The 16,073-nt window shown below is 41.6% G+C and overlaps 1 protein-coding gene across 1 annotated transcript in view; it reads left to right on the top strand.

Annotated features, from left to right (window-relative positions):
- Window positions 1-16,073, top strand: part of DPP10 (dipeptidyl peptidase like 10) — a 382,909-nt gene that overhangs the window by 318,956 nt on the left and 47,880 nt on the right. Inside the window, exons 10-12 of the mRNA XM_019554481.1 lie at window positions 5,538-5,661; window positions 9,985-10,023; window positions 11,582-11,689. Of these exons, the coding sequence (XP_019410026.1) occupies window positions 5,538-5,661; window positions 9,985-10,023; window positions 11,582-11,689 (271 nt within the window). The remainder of the gene's footprint in view (window positions 1-5,537; window positions 5,662-9,984; window positions 10,024-11,581; window positions 11,690-16,073) is intronic.

Here is a 16,073-nt window from a genome sequence, read left to right as displayed (position 1 = left end):
TATAACTATCCTTCCGGTGTAATTTAATGCAAATCCCTTTTCTTTGTTCAGCTTACTGTCTCTGTTGACTTTGCTAAGCACTTACCATAGCAGGCAGTAAGATAATGCATGTATCTTCTAATTCATAAGCATTCCAAAACTCACAAGTGAGATAGGAGGATCATACGTTTTAAAGTAATAATAAAAGAGTTAGCATTTATTATGCTGCAGACATAAACTAGCATATCAATACTAAATTAAAAGTAAAAATTGTACAAAAATTGGAATGTAAATATAAAAAAAACCCCTATAAGTATAAAATGCAGTTAGGACATGGTAAGAAAGGCTGTTCTGCACTGTCTTGTTAGGTTTTGCAGTCTTGTAAGACCCTGGTGTAATTTTGACAAATTCTAGCCATTCAGTCTGCCGGGTGCCTGCGGGCGGGTGCTGCTGGGGAGGGGGTGGGGGAAGAGGGCTCCACTGCCGCAAAGGGAAGCACTGTCCTTCATCGCAGCCCAGGGCCCACTCTGCCCTCTGGCAGTTCAGCCTTCCCTCCCCGCCACCCAAGAGGCAGGTAAGTGCAGGGTGTGTGCACGACACGGGGGTTTACTTCACCCTAAAAAACCCACCGCTTCAATTTAGGTCCCCTGTTCTTTCTGCACACACCCATTTATACTGGCTGTCTGCCTCATAGAAAATCTACTATGTCTTTAATTTCTGTCAAAACAATGTGGCTATTTAGACGTTGAAGATCGGGGGGACGGGGAATTATTTTCCTCATATTAAAACAAAAATCGGTAAGCTTTTCTTTGACCAGCATGATGCAATCACATGCTTTGATTCAAATGAAAAGACCATTTTTAAGGTTGTAGAGTCAGGTACGCAGGAGTTAAGGCATGCCAGAATTAGTACTGCTTGTGCAGTTGTGATCATCTCTTTTGAGAGGTTGTGTTTTTTCATGATCACGTAGAATTTTTCCACAGGAAAATTCCCCTGCAAAAGGCTGTGGGGGTAAATCAAGGATGTATAGCGAGTGAGACTACTGCTTGTTGCATGCTTGCTTTGCTTATTACATGAGCAGGAAGCTATGTAGTGAAAGTAACTCAAAGATAAAGGGAGGGATGTAGTTGAAGGCAGTCAACTGCTACCGTGGTACTGATCACCTAAAGAATGGCACAGTCTGATTTTGAGAGAGTTAGTTAGACTGTTGGTCTGTACTCAGTCAGAAAGCAGGGTTGATATGCACCTAGAGCAGGGGCAGGCAAAGTATAGCCCGGATCCACCCCACCAGTCAATTTCTTCTGGCCCGTGCACACCCACCAACTAACTGTACCCTACCCAGCCCATGTGCCTCCCTTGTGGGAGGAAGGGTCTGGCCCAGCCTCCAGACAGCTTCTGGACAGGGCTGCCACTGCTACTGCTGCAGCCGCCAGGGGACCTTCTCTGGCATCTCACTCACTGGCACCAGGTAGGGAAGTGGCAGGGACGGGGAGAGGAGCTGCAGCTGGGTGAGAGCGCAGAGCATGGGGCTGGGGGCAGTGTGGAGCCTGTGCCCAGGGGGGCAGCGGGAGTGCAGAGCTTGGGTGGGCAGGGTGTAGGGGGGGCGGGCCCTCCCGCACTCCCCCCTCATGGTCCATAGTCTCCACCAATGGTGGCAACAGCAGCAGCTGGCAGGGGCTCTTGGAGTGCTTGTGCCGTGTCCAGACACTGCCACCCAGTATGCATGGATCCAGACAGCACTGCATGTAGTGGCAAGGAACACAGCCCGGCCGGTCCACCTCTATCATGCTGGACTCCCTGCAGTGCACATGCAGCTCCCAGGACTCGCACGCCCCGGGGGGAAACCCTGTGCTATGAAGCCACCTGCCTTCCCTGCCCCCTGCCACGCAGGTCCCAGGACTCCAGCAGAAGGGGAGGGCTCCATCGTGCGGGGCTTCCCCCATTGGCACACGAGTTCCAGCAGCTGCACGTGTGCCGTGGAGAGCTCCACGCAATAGGGGCAGGCCAGCCAGGCTGTGCTCTTTGCCACCACGTGCAGTGCTGGCCAGAGCCACATGCCACTTGGCAGCAGTGCCTGCATGGGCCACCAGCACCCCAAGCTTCTGCCGGCTGCTGCTGCTGCTGCCTGCAGGTCTCATATTTTAATTGGGGTCTCATACTTTAATTTATTTGGGATTTGGGATTGCAGCGCCAGGTCACACAGGCCACAGGGGAAGCCCACAGCAGGCAGCATACACACCGCACCCTGAGCACAGATCTAGGGGTCACAGGTCACTGCTGTTCCCTGAAAGTGCATGCCATGGTGAGGATCAGTCCCTCCCCTGCCCAAGCCCAGAGCAGGCTGGCAGCAGGCAGGAAGTGTGGCGAGCCTGGCTCCACTCCGCTCGGCTGCAGCAGCTGCTGCCTCCCACCAGAGGCAGGGGGCTGTGGACTTGGGTCCCTGGCCCCATAGCCCTAGCAGCTGGGAGCCCCCTCTGGCCGGGCTGAGGGAGCAGGAGCTATAGGTGGGGGGCAAAGAGCACCAGCAAAGCTGGGGAGTTGTGGGGAGTGATGGGCAGGAACAGGGCTGGAAGGATTTGAGGGAGAGTGAGGGGTACCAGAAGGACTGGGGTGGCTGGGTGCGGGGAGTGAGGGACATCAGCAGGGTCAGGGGGGCTGTAGAGTGGCTTTCATTTTAATCACAGATTTGGGGACATTTATCAGAGAAGTTGCAATTTTTTTATCAGGGAAAACCAGGATCCCTGGTGGTCAGTCAGACCATGAGCAGAGGGCCAAGGCATTTTCCTTCATAGTCAGGAACCTCCAACTTTGGTCCCACCCAGCTTTAGCGTTGTCACCCCCCTGTCAAAGTCCCCAGTCTTGGCTGCAGGCAAAAACCAATGCCTTTGAGGAAGGCTTACAAACACCCTGACCCATATAGCAGACAGGTGGGGTTGGGGGCAACCGGCAAAGCCCAGAGGCATGGGAAATACCCATCATGAAACACAGACATAGACATCCCTGACCAGAGCCTGTCCAACGTCTTCTTGAACACCTCTAGTGATGGAGAGTCCACGTCAGCCCTGCACAGTCTATTCCACTTTCTCACTATTCCAACAGTGAAGAAGTTTATATGGCTGTCCAATCTAAACCTAATTTGCTGCAACTTCGAGCCATTGGTCCACATCCTCTTCTCTGCAGCAAGAGGGGAAAGGTGCTTTCCCTCTTCTTTATGGCAGCCCTTCAAGTATTTGAAGACATATCATGTCCCCTCTTAAGTACCTTTTCCGCAAACTGACCAGGCCTAGCTCCTTGAGCCCCTTCTCATACAACTTGTTGCCCAAGCCTTTCGTTATCTTTGTCACCTGCCTCTGGACCCTCTCTAGCTTCCCCATGTGTGGTTTTTTTAAAAAAAAACCTGGAGCCCAGAACTGCACACAGTCCTCCAGATGCAGCTCAATCAGCACTGAGTAGAGAGCACTTTCACCTCCTGTGTCTTGCACCTAAGGCTTCTTATTGATCCATCCCAAAAATGCATTCATCTTTTGTGAATTTAGCATTTTGTAAAGACTCTTGGAGAGCCTTGTTACGTTCTGTGGTGCTACAAATACGCTGTCAGGACCAAAATCAGTAAAAAATATTAAATAGGCCATTGAGTTTTGTAACAAATATTAAATAGGCCATTGGTTCAGTGTTTGGAAGATGGCCCTAGGGTCTAGCTGTCTGTGGGCCCCAACAGAGGTTTCTAGCAAAGAATAAGGAACTAGCGCCCTTTTATCTACATCAACTCAGATTAGAAACTCTCTGCATCCTGATGACTTGTATATCTATGAAGTTTTCTCTTCATCCCTCATGGGTTGGATATCCTCAGATACACATTTGGTTTCCTTAAAGTAATTCCACCATTTAGAAATCATGCAAGACTAGGTGTCATGACATTGTTGGCCCCCATATTGGCTCTCTGCCACATTGATAAAGCTTGGAGAAAAAAACAAACACGAGTGCTACCTCGCAACATACTTGGGGGTTCCCAGATTCAGCTTGGCATGTCATGCCCTAGTCTTGAAGAATAGCTATATCACCTGGAGCCGAGTATAAGAGCGAGGAAAAGTAGTTCCAGGCATGATGTGCAGGTGTGGTTATTCTTTCCCATTTTACAAATGTGAGACCAAACTCAGGCCATTTGTAGCTGTCTTAAATTCTGCATCCCTCGTCTTTTATGTACAGCATCAGAATTGTATGGAACTATCTCCCCGGCTACCCCTGCTGTTAAAGTTAATCTGTGCTATTGATAAGTAAAGAATCATGCGTCAAAACTGCCTTAAAAATCTCATTTAACGCAAGCTAAGACCATTGGTTTTAAAGTGAGACTGAGTTTCTAAGCAAACTGTTTGAAACCAAAGCTGAGAGCTGTGCAGCCAGACTGAGAGCTGCCAGGAGCAGAGAACTGAAGCAAGGATGCCGGACATCTCTGGGATGACAGACTGCAACAGGCCTTCCTCCACAACATCTCCAGTTTGACTGCCTAACAAGGTTATAGGAAGAGAGAAGTAGATTTTCCATAACGTTAAAGCCCATCTATTGGACTCCTTTGCTTTGCCAAGCTCGTCTAGGGACTTGGTAGTATGCGTTAGTTGCTACAGCGGTTGTCAATTAACAGTAATATTGTGTCTTGCTTAAAACACTTGTAGTGTAAAAATGGCATTTTAAAATCATCCCAGTTGTCTCATAGCATTGCAAACTCTTGGTTTTTGTTTTGATCTTGTTTGAGGGGGAGGAGGGTTTTATATTTATGAAAAGTTTACTTTATTTTCTACTTGCTCTTTGTCCAGCAGACAGAAATATATGGCATAGCAAAAAGGCACTGAATACTTATTCAGAACGAACATTTTAATAGATGTGATTTAGCGTAGGAAAGTCCGGTTTATATACAGCACTTTCTATGTAGGTTTGACTTTGTGTATTTATGTATTTATTTATACTGAGTGCTGAACAGACCAATAAGCCTACTTCATCATCATGCATCCATTGTTGAGCTTACATTGTTTTGCAAGGTCTAACTTAGAGTGTTTGGCCCAAACCAGAGGATAATTTCTCTTCTAAATATGCAAACGATTATGTTTCACTTCCGTAAAGTAAAGCACACATGAATGTGCATAAGTGTATATTTTTGGAAGCGACTGCAAATCTGGAAAGAATTTCACATGCTCCTAATTTCTATTTGATACAGTTTGCATCCTAATCAAATACTTTATTGCTTGCAGTCAGATAGGCCAAAGCCTTTGAAGGTGAGTAAGTCTGTAAGGCTTCAAAATAACTGTTAAAGGAGCAAGAACTTCCCAGATGAGCACTGTACCCTAGCTACTAATCCTAGTGGTAATATTAACTTCCATCATGTACCTTGTTGGCTATTTGAGTTCCCTTACATCCCTCTCTCAGTGATAATATTTGCTTATGGGGCCACTCAGTCCATGTTTTGCTTGCCAGGGTTTGTCTAAGGTAGCTATAATTTAAAATGCTTTTCTAGCTGAACTATACATGATATGAATACCACATTTTAAAATGTATGTTTATCCCAGAGAGTACTACATCACTATGGTGAAGTGGGTGAGCAATACCAAGACTGTGGTGAGATGGTTAAACAGACCTCAGAACATTTCCATCCTTACGGTTTGTGAGACCACGACTGGTGCTTGTAGCAGAGTAAGTAGATTTCCCCGTTTGCTTCTTTGCAACATTTTGTCCTGATTTGAATCAGAAAGTAAAGGTATTTGGAATATCTTTTGATGCCATAATTGTAAACTAAATATAAGAGGACAACCGGGAGCGAAGTAATGTGATAGTGTTTCAAACCTCATACTGCAATAATTGCAGTAAAATCTACCGGTCTGATTTTCAGACTTGTTGAGCTTTGTTCACTCATCAACTTTAGTAAAGCAAAAGTTGCTCAACACCTCTGAAGAACAGGTGGAAAATATTATGTTCATAGCCAAGGCAGTGCCAAGAAGGTGTGCCTTCAAGTATTCTCAGATGCCTCTTTCTCCTATCCTGCAATGGTTTCCCTAGTCTCTGTAATAGTTTCATAGATTTAAAAGGGAAAATACAGGAATTTCGATAAATCTTGGAAAATCACCATGCATGCATAATCTATTTTAGCATTAAGTCTATAGAGTTGTTTTTTTTTTTTAATTCACCTTTCTGAGGAAACTGAGAGTAAACTGATGGGCATCAGACAAAATCACACCTACTTTTTCTAATGATGGGAGTCACTCTCATGAAGCCCTAGATCGTGTTTGGAGGGCTGATTATATTCAGAGTCTGTGGTGAAGATATTTTTTGTTTCGGGATTCCCTTCAACCAGAAGTCCCTGTTCAGTAGTTACATTTTTGACAGCAGCATGGAAGACCAGTAATAAGTAAGGTTTCATGCTATAATTTGGCTTCAAGGTGGCTGCTCTCAGTAAAAAGGATGCGCTTATTGTAATGCTTTCACTGCAACTGCAGCAGCACTTGAAAATGGATGATTTTTCCCCCCACAAAAGCTCAGGTCACTTCCTCATTGCTCATTCTTCATCTCTTGCCTGCACACCCTCTGGCTCAATTCCTGCTTGAACTGCTGATAATGGCAGCTTTCTCCTTGAGTTCAATAAAAACAGAATCAGGACTTGTGTATTTATACCGTGACCTCCCTGAATCTCTATTTCCAAAGACATACACCCATCAGCCATCCCACTTTACCCAGCCTTTCTATATGTGTGGATAAGTTCAGAAATACTTTTGAATTACCTCACCAGATAGACCACAGAAACCCAGGAGGTAATGGAGAGGCGATACGGTTGCCTAGGAGGGTGTCAAAAAACGGTGCTGACTATTGTATTACATTTCTACTCTAAATGCACTGCAGCACCTTTCAGAAACAGCTGTTTCATTCATACTGTTTGCCATGGTGATTTTTCAGACATGGACATTGCAGCCCATTCTTGTTGTAGCTGAGGCCTTTTTCAAGTCCTTGGTATGCATTCCCTTCACAGGCCAGACCTCCGACACCTCCCTCCAACCCTTTGGAGTGGGATTCCTTGAATCTAACCATTTTCTGACTGGGTTCCTGAGAACCATCCTTGTGTTACCTCTCCAATGGGTTTGACACCTACAAGAGTGTCTCTTCAAGAGCCTGCAGACAGTAATGATATACAGTGACACCAAATGACCCTCTTTGTGCAAAGCATAGTTTATTTTCCCAAAGTTTGAAGAACTTAAAGAAATGCATTTATCAAAGAAATGTGGGTGCATATCATGCTGCCACCCCCTTCAGGCCATGAGAAGACATGACTTAACCTAAGTACCCCACTCTCTTGGGGACAAAGTAAGGCTGGTTGTTGCAATCAGTTTGTGTCAACCTGAACCAACTGATAAACTCACCCTCTTCCCATTCCTTCCTAAGCTAATTATCATTAAAGTTTAGGCTCCCAAGTGATCCTAGGTTTAGCACTGAAAAAAATAGGCTAAACTGAATGGGCCAAATAAGGCCAATCAAGAACTTCTCTTAGTTTTTAGATATTTTTTTTTTGCCATTGCTTCATTTCCTGTTGACTTCCCTCTTTCAGTCTCTTTCTGATGTGCAACTTTGATAAAAATAATTTAAGATACTTCTAAGTCCATCATATCGCTTTTCCTTAGGGAAAAAGACTGAGTGAGATTGTCCACTGAGTATTCCTGAATAGAGCATCTGCTATTAGGTTCACGGTGCCTTTGACAAGAACCACCTCTATGTCATCATCTTGGAGGATTTATCTCCATCTAAAACTTGATATTAGATCCTTTTATATGATGAAACCAGGTAAAAAGTGAGTGATTGATGTTCACAGTAAAATGGCAGCCAAGTAGATCTGATTGCAATTTGCTCAAGCCCATATAGCAAGACATTATTTTTTTGAGAGCAGAATAGTTTTTTATCTTGGTCCAGCAATTCCTTTCTTAGATATACAGTTCTCCTCTCATGGGAAAATGTATTCGCACAGCATCTAATTTAGTATTTTTGAAAACCATAGAAGTCTTGCCACTGCCTGGGTATACTACAACTGAATCTTTACTCAGGGCTTCATGTAGTTCACAGAAAGCTTTCTAATGCTATTCCATTCAAACTGCCTTGATTGGGGTACCTTTCTGAAATAGCTCAGTGATGTGAGAGCCAGCCATCCCAGCAAACACCTGGATTTATTTCCTGGTTTGGGGACCAGACAAATCCTTCATATCTTTCACCTGTGCAGGTTCTAGTTTAATACAGCCGTAACCTGTCCTCTGGCTCAGATAAGCCACTTTTGACCTCTTTTTCCATCTTTATCATTAATCTTGCATCTTGATTGCTTTTGACCGCCTTTCCAATCTGCGTCATATTTTCCTCCCAAAACTAACCAAAACACAAATACCATCAATGTATGCTGATGCAATTCCTTTTTTTCAGTTCTACCAGATGCTGTCAAGAGCTGCTTTAAACCTGAAAAGTAAAACCAGGAACTCCAAATTACTAAAGATTGATAAATAAAGATGTTTAGCTCCAGAATCTAAAGACATCTACCAGTAGCTTATACTGAGATCATGAATCTGCTTCTGGCTCGTTCACATCTGAAGGAAGTGTGTTGCAAGCAGTGAGGGCTGTTTCTCCCATCTTAGAGATGGGGAATATGACAGCTCTGCCTGAGTTAAAGGCAAATGTTGTGATGGGATTGTTGAGTGTAGGACTTCTTTGTTTTATAAGTTGGCCCTTCGTGCTCTGTGTCTTCAGTTGAATGACTAAATAATGTTTTGCCATGAGTTGCTTTGATTGACTGCTGTCCCAGCCTTCCTCAGGGAAAGATACCTTTGTGACATCCAACCCTAGTTGGACCTGGTGATTGATACTCAGAGAACTTGTAACCCAGGTGTAAGACACAGCGACATGAAAGAAAACCATCTTGGGAAGGTACGGCTCAGGTGTGTCTCAGGGAACTGTATCCCAAGTGTAGGAGAGAGCGACATGAAAAAAATCCGTCTTGGGAAAGTAAGGCTCAGGTGTGTGTACACCTGAGACCTTGAGGAAGGGCAGCAGTGCCTAGACTGGTAACTGTGGCAATATAGGCAAAGCAGCTATTCAGTTCAGTGAAAGTGTAGCTATTGACTTCAGTGACAAGGGGAATTGGCACAGGTATCAGTAACTAACCTGAAAAACTCAAAGTAAGAATGTTTTACAGCACATCACCATTTCATTCGTATTTCATGCCCAATGTTTTAGTAAATCAAGAGTTTTGGTGTGTATTTGCTGTTGCAAAAAGTATCATGTCACAACCAAGTATCTAATTATGACATCCACTGGAATTTCAGTCAGTCAGACTGTATTTATAGGACAGATCCTCAGCTGATGTAAATTGTCAGGATTCAGTGGAGTTGTGATAATTTACAGCAGCTGAATTCCTGCCTCATTTTTTTACCAGTACATATGTGGAATAAAGGGTGGTATGGTATATGATTTAGGGCTGGTAGTCTTACAGGAAGAATCCTATTTTCAGTGCCATTTGATTGATTTTGATATTCAGGCTTAGTAAAAATGAAATTACTATCCATGAAAACCTTGATGTGATGAAAACAAAGGGTGGAAATTTCAAAAAGTCTCACGCTAGGAGTCTGATGCTGGCTGTTTGCCCAATGTAGTTAAAAGGACCTAAATTTTCCAGTTGCCAGATGATGCCTAAAGATAAATGCCCGATATTGATGCCTGTTCAAACTTCTTGATAACTAGTCAAAAGGGGTTTAAAAGGTGTTTTATATTACTAGTGGTGTTCTGCTAAAAATTCAGAAAGGCAGTTGACTTTTTAATTTAATTATTATCATGTTACAACTTTCTAGTTATTTGTGCGCTTTCAGTGATAATAATGAGAGAGCCTGAGTGCTGCAACACAAATGGAATACATGATAAAATACACATTTGTCCCGATGAATGTAAGTGCTATGTTTGTCTCTTGATATTTCATAAAGAGCATTCTTTCCTTTTTAGAAATACGAGATGCAGTCAGACGTGTGGCTTTCTAAACAGGTACCATATGAATAATGCCTCATAAATATAATGCGTAACAGTGTGTATGCTTATAATGCTAAGCTTATTCTGATTAGAAGAACATAAAAAGCCTTTTCTCTTAACAAAACTGTCAGCTGTTTTGGATCCCTATAATAGTTTAACATGTTGATTGGAAAAGTGTTTACATAAAAATTCTACATTTCAGCGGTGTTCTTTAAATGTATTTTATTTCTTCCGCTGACTTTTCCAATAAAAAGAATAGGCTTGTGTCACTTCTGTTAGCAACTGACACAAAAGCGTGGAAAGAAGAGCAGGCACCTAGGCCTCCAGAGAATAACACAGCAATGCCCGTACACAGTAACAGCATGTAGCAACAACATGTCAGCAGGTTGTGCAACTTCCACAGGTCAAATAAAAACACCCAACAAACTGCATAAATGAATGAAATGCATCTTATTTAAAACACGATTCAGGTTTCATCTTGCAATTCGAAGTTATTAAAAAAATTAAGATTTTTATGCTAAGCAATGCCTAACATTTCTATAGTGTCAGAGTGATGTTGCAGCCATGATGGTCCAGAAATTATGCGAGAAGCAAGGGTTTCTTAGGATGACATCTTGTACTGGACAAAAATTCAGAAAGGCAATTCAACTATTTGGTTGGGAAAAATCAGGCAAGTTTTTAGAAAGTCAGACATTCTTTCTCAAGTCCACTAAGTTAGATGAGGAAAGCAATGATAAACAGAGGTAAGTGCACCAGTGGAACAGGTAAGGATACGATCCTCATTCAGCAAGGACCTTAAATGTGCTTACTGTGTCCATCAGGATTCAACAGGATATGTATCCATGTTCCCTTAAAACCAACAGGTATCTTTACATGTGCTCCCAGGGGGATGCTTTAATGAGAGCAGAGGCTTCAAAATGGCAGCAGGGGTGCTTTAACTAAAGCTCATTTGTCAAGCTTTAGTTAAAGCACCCTGCCACCATTTTGAAGCTTGGAGACTCTGAATACACAAGATGCAGAGGCTGCTGGAGCATGCTAATTAGCACGCTCCAGCAGACTCAATTAACGGTGTCTGCTCCAACATGCTGTAACGACAGCGCATTGGAGCAGCATCCCACATGTCTACAGGCACCCAAGGAGCCTTAAAGGAGTTTTAAAATACTTGCTGAATTGAAGTAGGAGAACACATTTAGCAGGATTGCCATTGGTAAAACTTTTGCCATTATATGGCTGTAACAAAAAGTCTTTTAGTATTTCCAGCTCAAGTGAAAGGAGAGACTACCAAAAGATAGCCTATTTTTTTTGAGGCTGGCAGCCAAAATGTTCAGCCAGAGTTTTAGACAAGCTTCTGAACTTCTAGCTACTGAATTAAGCACAGGTCAGAACGGCGTCAGGTTTAGCAGTCCTTGTCTGCTCTTGTTAGTGCTGTATATCAGAACAGTTACGCTGAAAGGCTAAGGACTTCTTTGTAACTTTAGTGTAATCAAGGTGAACTCATGGATTTAAAAGACAAATATTTGGTAAAGAATTGAATGGGGGAATTCAGAAAACTGACACCATTTTATATTTATAGAATGAGGAGCCGGTTTTCTCCAGAGATGGAAACAAGTTCTTTATGACTGTCCCAGTGAAACAGGGTGGCCGGGGCGAATTCCACCATATAGCCATGTTTATTGTTCAGGTAAGTGTGTGCTTTAGTTCCTATTTTTGAGGTTGGTTTTTATTATTTTTGTAGACATATTAATATCCTTTCTGATGTCTAACTTGAGCAAAATGTGCCATAGCAAAGAACTTGAGAACCTCTGCATTTAAATAGTAGAGAGAGCCATTTTTCCATCTTGACCACAGCCCTATTGTAGGTAGATATATTTTCAGCACTACACAGTCAGGATGATGGATAAACTGGATCTCTTTAGACTGACACCAAAGATGATCATTAGAGAAGGTGCAAATTGTCATCATTCTTTCTTACTCTAAAGCTAAGCAAGGGCATTTCCTTGCTAAATCCTTTCTAGCATAATAATGAATGCACTAGTTCTATATAAGTATAAAAATCAAATCTACAGATTCCAGTTTTCTTTATACACATGCATGTGCACACACACAACCCCCATGGTAAAATATATAAAATGAGTATAAGAATCAAATCTGCTCATGCCAATTTTCATATATATATCAAAATTGGCAGCTGCAGGTTTGATTCTTATGCTCATTTTATATAGCTATTTCAAATGTAAAATGAGAATTGGGCAGGGGAATGAATTTTAATTAATACAACAAATAAATGGGAACTGCTTCTCATTTCTCAGTGCCACATTTTCCAGTGACTCCTACTTCCCAGGGTCATTATTTCTTCAAGATAGAACCTCAGAGAAAGGATAAGCTTTGCAAAATGACTTGAAGTTTGGTACAGTTAAGCTGTGATGAATTAATATATGAAATAAATTCTAGGGCTGAAAATTCTTTTGGCTTCCTTTTAAATCAAGGGACTATTAATTCAGCTGCCTCAAGTGATCTCAGTATGACACAAGAAAGATGGCTGTATCCCAAACCACATATGGGGGGAGTCCAAGTGAGTCAAAATAGCAGGGATGGTACTTATACTTGTTTGTGTCACCCTTTTATGATAATTTTAAGGTTGAACTGAGGTTTGGCCAACAATCACAGTGCTAGGTGCAACAGAGGAAAAACAGGAAAACCTAACTATAACTGTCGCTAACATTTTAGAATGGAGAGGCATCTGTTCACCATAGTAAATATTTGTAGGGAATGTCACAGAACAAGAAAAAAAAATGTAGTTGGTCATTTTTTCATTAACTTGAAACTTGAATGTATGTGTCAAACATCTATCTTCCAATAAATCAGTGACGTATGAGAATAAGAGAATATTATTCAAATGTCACAACAAAAGGGATGATCAAAGGTTAAGCCAATATGGCAAGTCAAACTATTATGGTCACGGCACGGCACTTTCTGTAGCCAACACCCCACAAGGCAATAACGGGCATTTTTATACCTGCTCTGGGTGTTGGGGAGGGCATTTTAATTAGAGAGACTCCAAGAACCACTCTGATTAAAGCATCTCATGTATCAATGTCCCCGTACTTCAAAATGATGGCAGGGATGCTTTAACTAAAGCTCATTGAACGCTTTAGTTAAAGTGCCCCGCCACCCTTTTGAAGTACAGGGATGCTGATACATGAGACACAGAGGCTGCTGGAGGTGTGCTAATTAGCACGCTGCAGCAGACGCGATTAGTTGAGTCTGCTCTGACATACTGTAGTTACAGTGAATTGGAGCAGCCTCCCTGCATGTCTTAAGGCACCCAATGCGGCTAACATCATATTCAACTACCTCTGTCTTCCCAAACTGAATGACTGTTGCATTGACTGGAGAGTAGCCTTTTGCATGAATCTAAGCAGAAGCTCAAACATATGCCAAATTTAGCAAGACACTTTAAAGACTGTAAGTGAAGCAAGTTCTTTTTAACTTTGCTTCCCATTTTGTATTATTGTGTGTTGTTAAAAATATCTGAGACAGTAGCAAAATAGAGCAGAAAATTGTCCTGTGGTTCTACAATAAGGTGTAAAGTGTCGGTAAAATTGCCATTGAACTTGTAGATGGCTTCATTTGACTAAGGGAAACTTGAATAGTCATAGATTCATAGATGTTAGGGTTGGAAGGGACCTCAATAGATCATCGAGTCCGACCCCCTGCATAGACAGGAAAGAGTGCTGGGTTCAGATGACCCAGTAAAACTTAAATGTGCAGTAATGTATTTAAGCAAATGATTAAGTCCATTCCTACTTGGCAAGTCAAAAAGTCTCACTGGAGACAATTTCCAAAGTTAAGCACATGTTTAAAATTTTAGAAGGAATGACTCCATATTACATAGAATCAGAACTTTGTCTATTATTCAACTCCAAAGTAGCAAATGCTCTTGAATCTTTGGACCAAATTCACCATGTGTGCAATAAATATAGCTGTGAATATAGCCTCACCTTTCACCAGCAGTAAATTTGGCTCTAGTTTCCCAAGAGTTCACTTTTCATTTACACGAATAAGAACAAAACAAATATCCTATCTAGTTATCATTATTCATTAGTAAGTAATACTCTGTATGATAACAGGACTGATACGGGGTAATAAAGGACAGGAAATATGTTTATTTGCTGTGTTTTGCACACTGCATTAATTTGATTGTCTATTATATCTAAAGCAAACATGGAGTCATAAAAATTATATTAACCACTGTGCATAACGTCTTTTGTCACATCAGATGTTTTTCACACCTTGTGAGAGCCACAAGAGCATTACTGTTACCTCTGCAGAATTTTAAATAGGCGGTAGGTACCTGGTACCTAGACAGTCAGATTCAACCATGAGCGTGTGGCAAACAATGCATTTCTGTATATAAAATGGCACTTAAGACCTTTCAAAAAGTTAGTCTTAAGCAGAAGTGGGCACTCCAGCGACAGGAGAGTTTAAGCGGTTTTAATGCCCTGATGTAAAAATCTAATAACACAGAGTTAAACTTTAATGGATCAGTTAACTACTGTTTCAATTAATCATTGAGGTTTCCTTGTCCAAATTAGGCCCAACTAGTGAGAGATTATTTTCTTGCTTAGAACATCTTAAATGAGTCTTAATAAAGGCTAAGTTTTAGAAGAAATATTACACAAAATGTCAATTATATAAGCAAATCAGGTTATCAAAAACCATCTAATTCAAAGTCCCTGGGGCACTGCTTTAAAAATATATAAAGTCTATCACAGTTTATTTACTTGCTGAATGTAAAGAGCTAGACTTGTGTATTATAGTCCCAAATAGCTTCAGTAATTTATCACTGATTTAAAAGAAATTAGTCTAGAAATTGGACTAACTCATAAATGATGCATCTTCCTTGTAATTTCCTAGTTAGGCTTTTTCAAAATCTAGAACGGCTCCTATTTCCAGCCACAAAATAAGAATTTAAAGGTAGATTTAATGGTTTTGAGGGAAGAATTGCCAGCAAGCATAATAAATTATGCATTGCATCTGTAACCTTGAAAAATAGCCATATTCATTCATATTTAGCATAAACCCCAGTCTTCTGTTGGATTCTGTGATTTCAGTCCTTAAATATTTGTTCCAGTTCTGCCACTGATGAAACTTGAGTAATAAATTCAAAGTTCTCCAGCCTCTTCCTTTCCTCCAGAGGGGAAACGGTCAGTTATCATTTATTATTAATTTGTATTTTAGTAAATTCTACAGGCTCCATTGAATATCAATGCACCACTGAAACTGGGTATATCACTTAATAAATATATTGGTGGCACCTAATGTAATTGGACCTGAACTTACTTGGGCCCTCTGCAGATTACAGTAATATTTTATAAGTCTTTCCTGAGTGGCCTTTTCTATTTTCTCCGTAGCTAAGACACCGCAATTCTATTGGCCGGGCAAAGTTTTAAGGTCAACTAGCAAGTCTGTTCTAGCAACATACATTGATAGGCATATGTGACATGGTTATAGTTACCCTTAATATTATTCAGCATCTTGGTGGATGTTGATTTAAAGTTCAAGCCATGCTGGGTATTGTACAAAAATACAAGGAAGTCAAGTCTTCATCCTCTGCTTCTTCTATATCCTTTTTTTACAAAGTTGCCACGGACACCTACTGGTCACTGGATGTTTCTGACCCTCTTCTTTGTCAAAGTCTTAGGGGATGTGAGTCTCAGTTAAGAGCCTGGATCTTTAGTGACTAAAGCCTTCAGTTCTGGGTGACCCCCGCTCCCTCCTTTGTGTGGGTCAGTCTGATGGGATTTGAACTTTTGTGGGTGTCAGGTGCATAGGGTAAAGGTCATAAAATAACCATTAGGTTTTCTATTTTAACACAAGGCCAAGACTCATCCCAATAATGGAGATGACACTTTGAAATCTGCCCATCTCCTAGGATTATGGTGGTGTTGATGTTATTGTTATTTGTTTGTATTTCATTTAATGTCTCTAGAGACCTAGATTAAGGCAGGACCCATTGTGCTTGGCACTGTACAAACATAGTTCATTCTCAGGGATACCTAGCT

The sequence above is a fragment of the Crocodylus porosus genome, unplaced genomic scaffold, assembly GCF_001723895.1.
Source record: "Crocodylus porosus isolate Cpor-Errol unplaced genomic scaffold, CroPor_comp1, whole genome shotgun sequence".
Lineage (NCBI taxonomy): Eukaryota > Metazoa > Chordata > Crocodylia > Crocodylidae > Crocodylus > Crocodylus porosus.
This window is presented reverse-complemented; position numbering and strand designations above follow the sequence as displayed.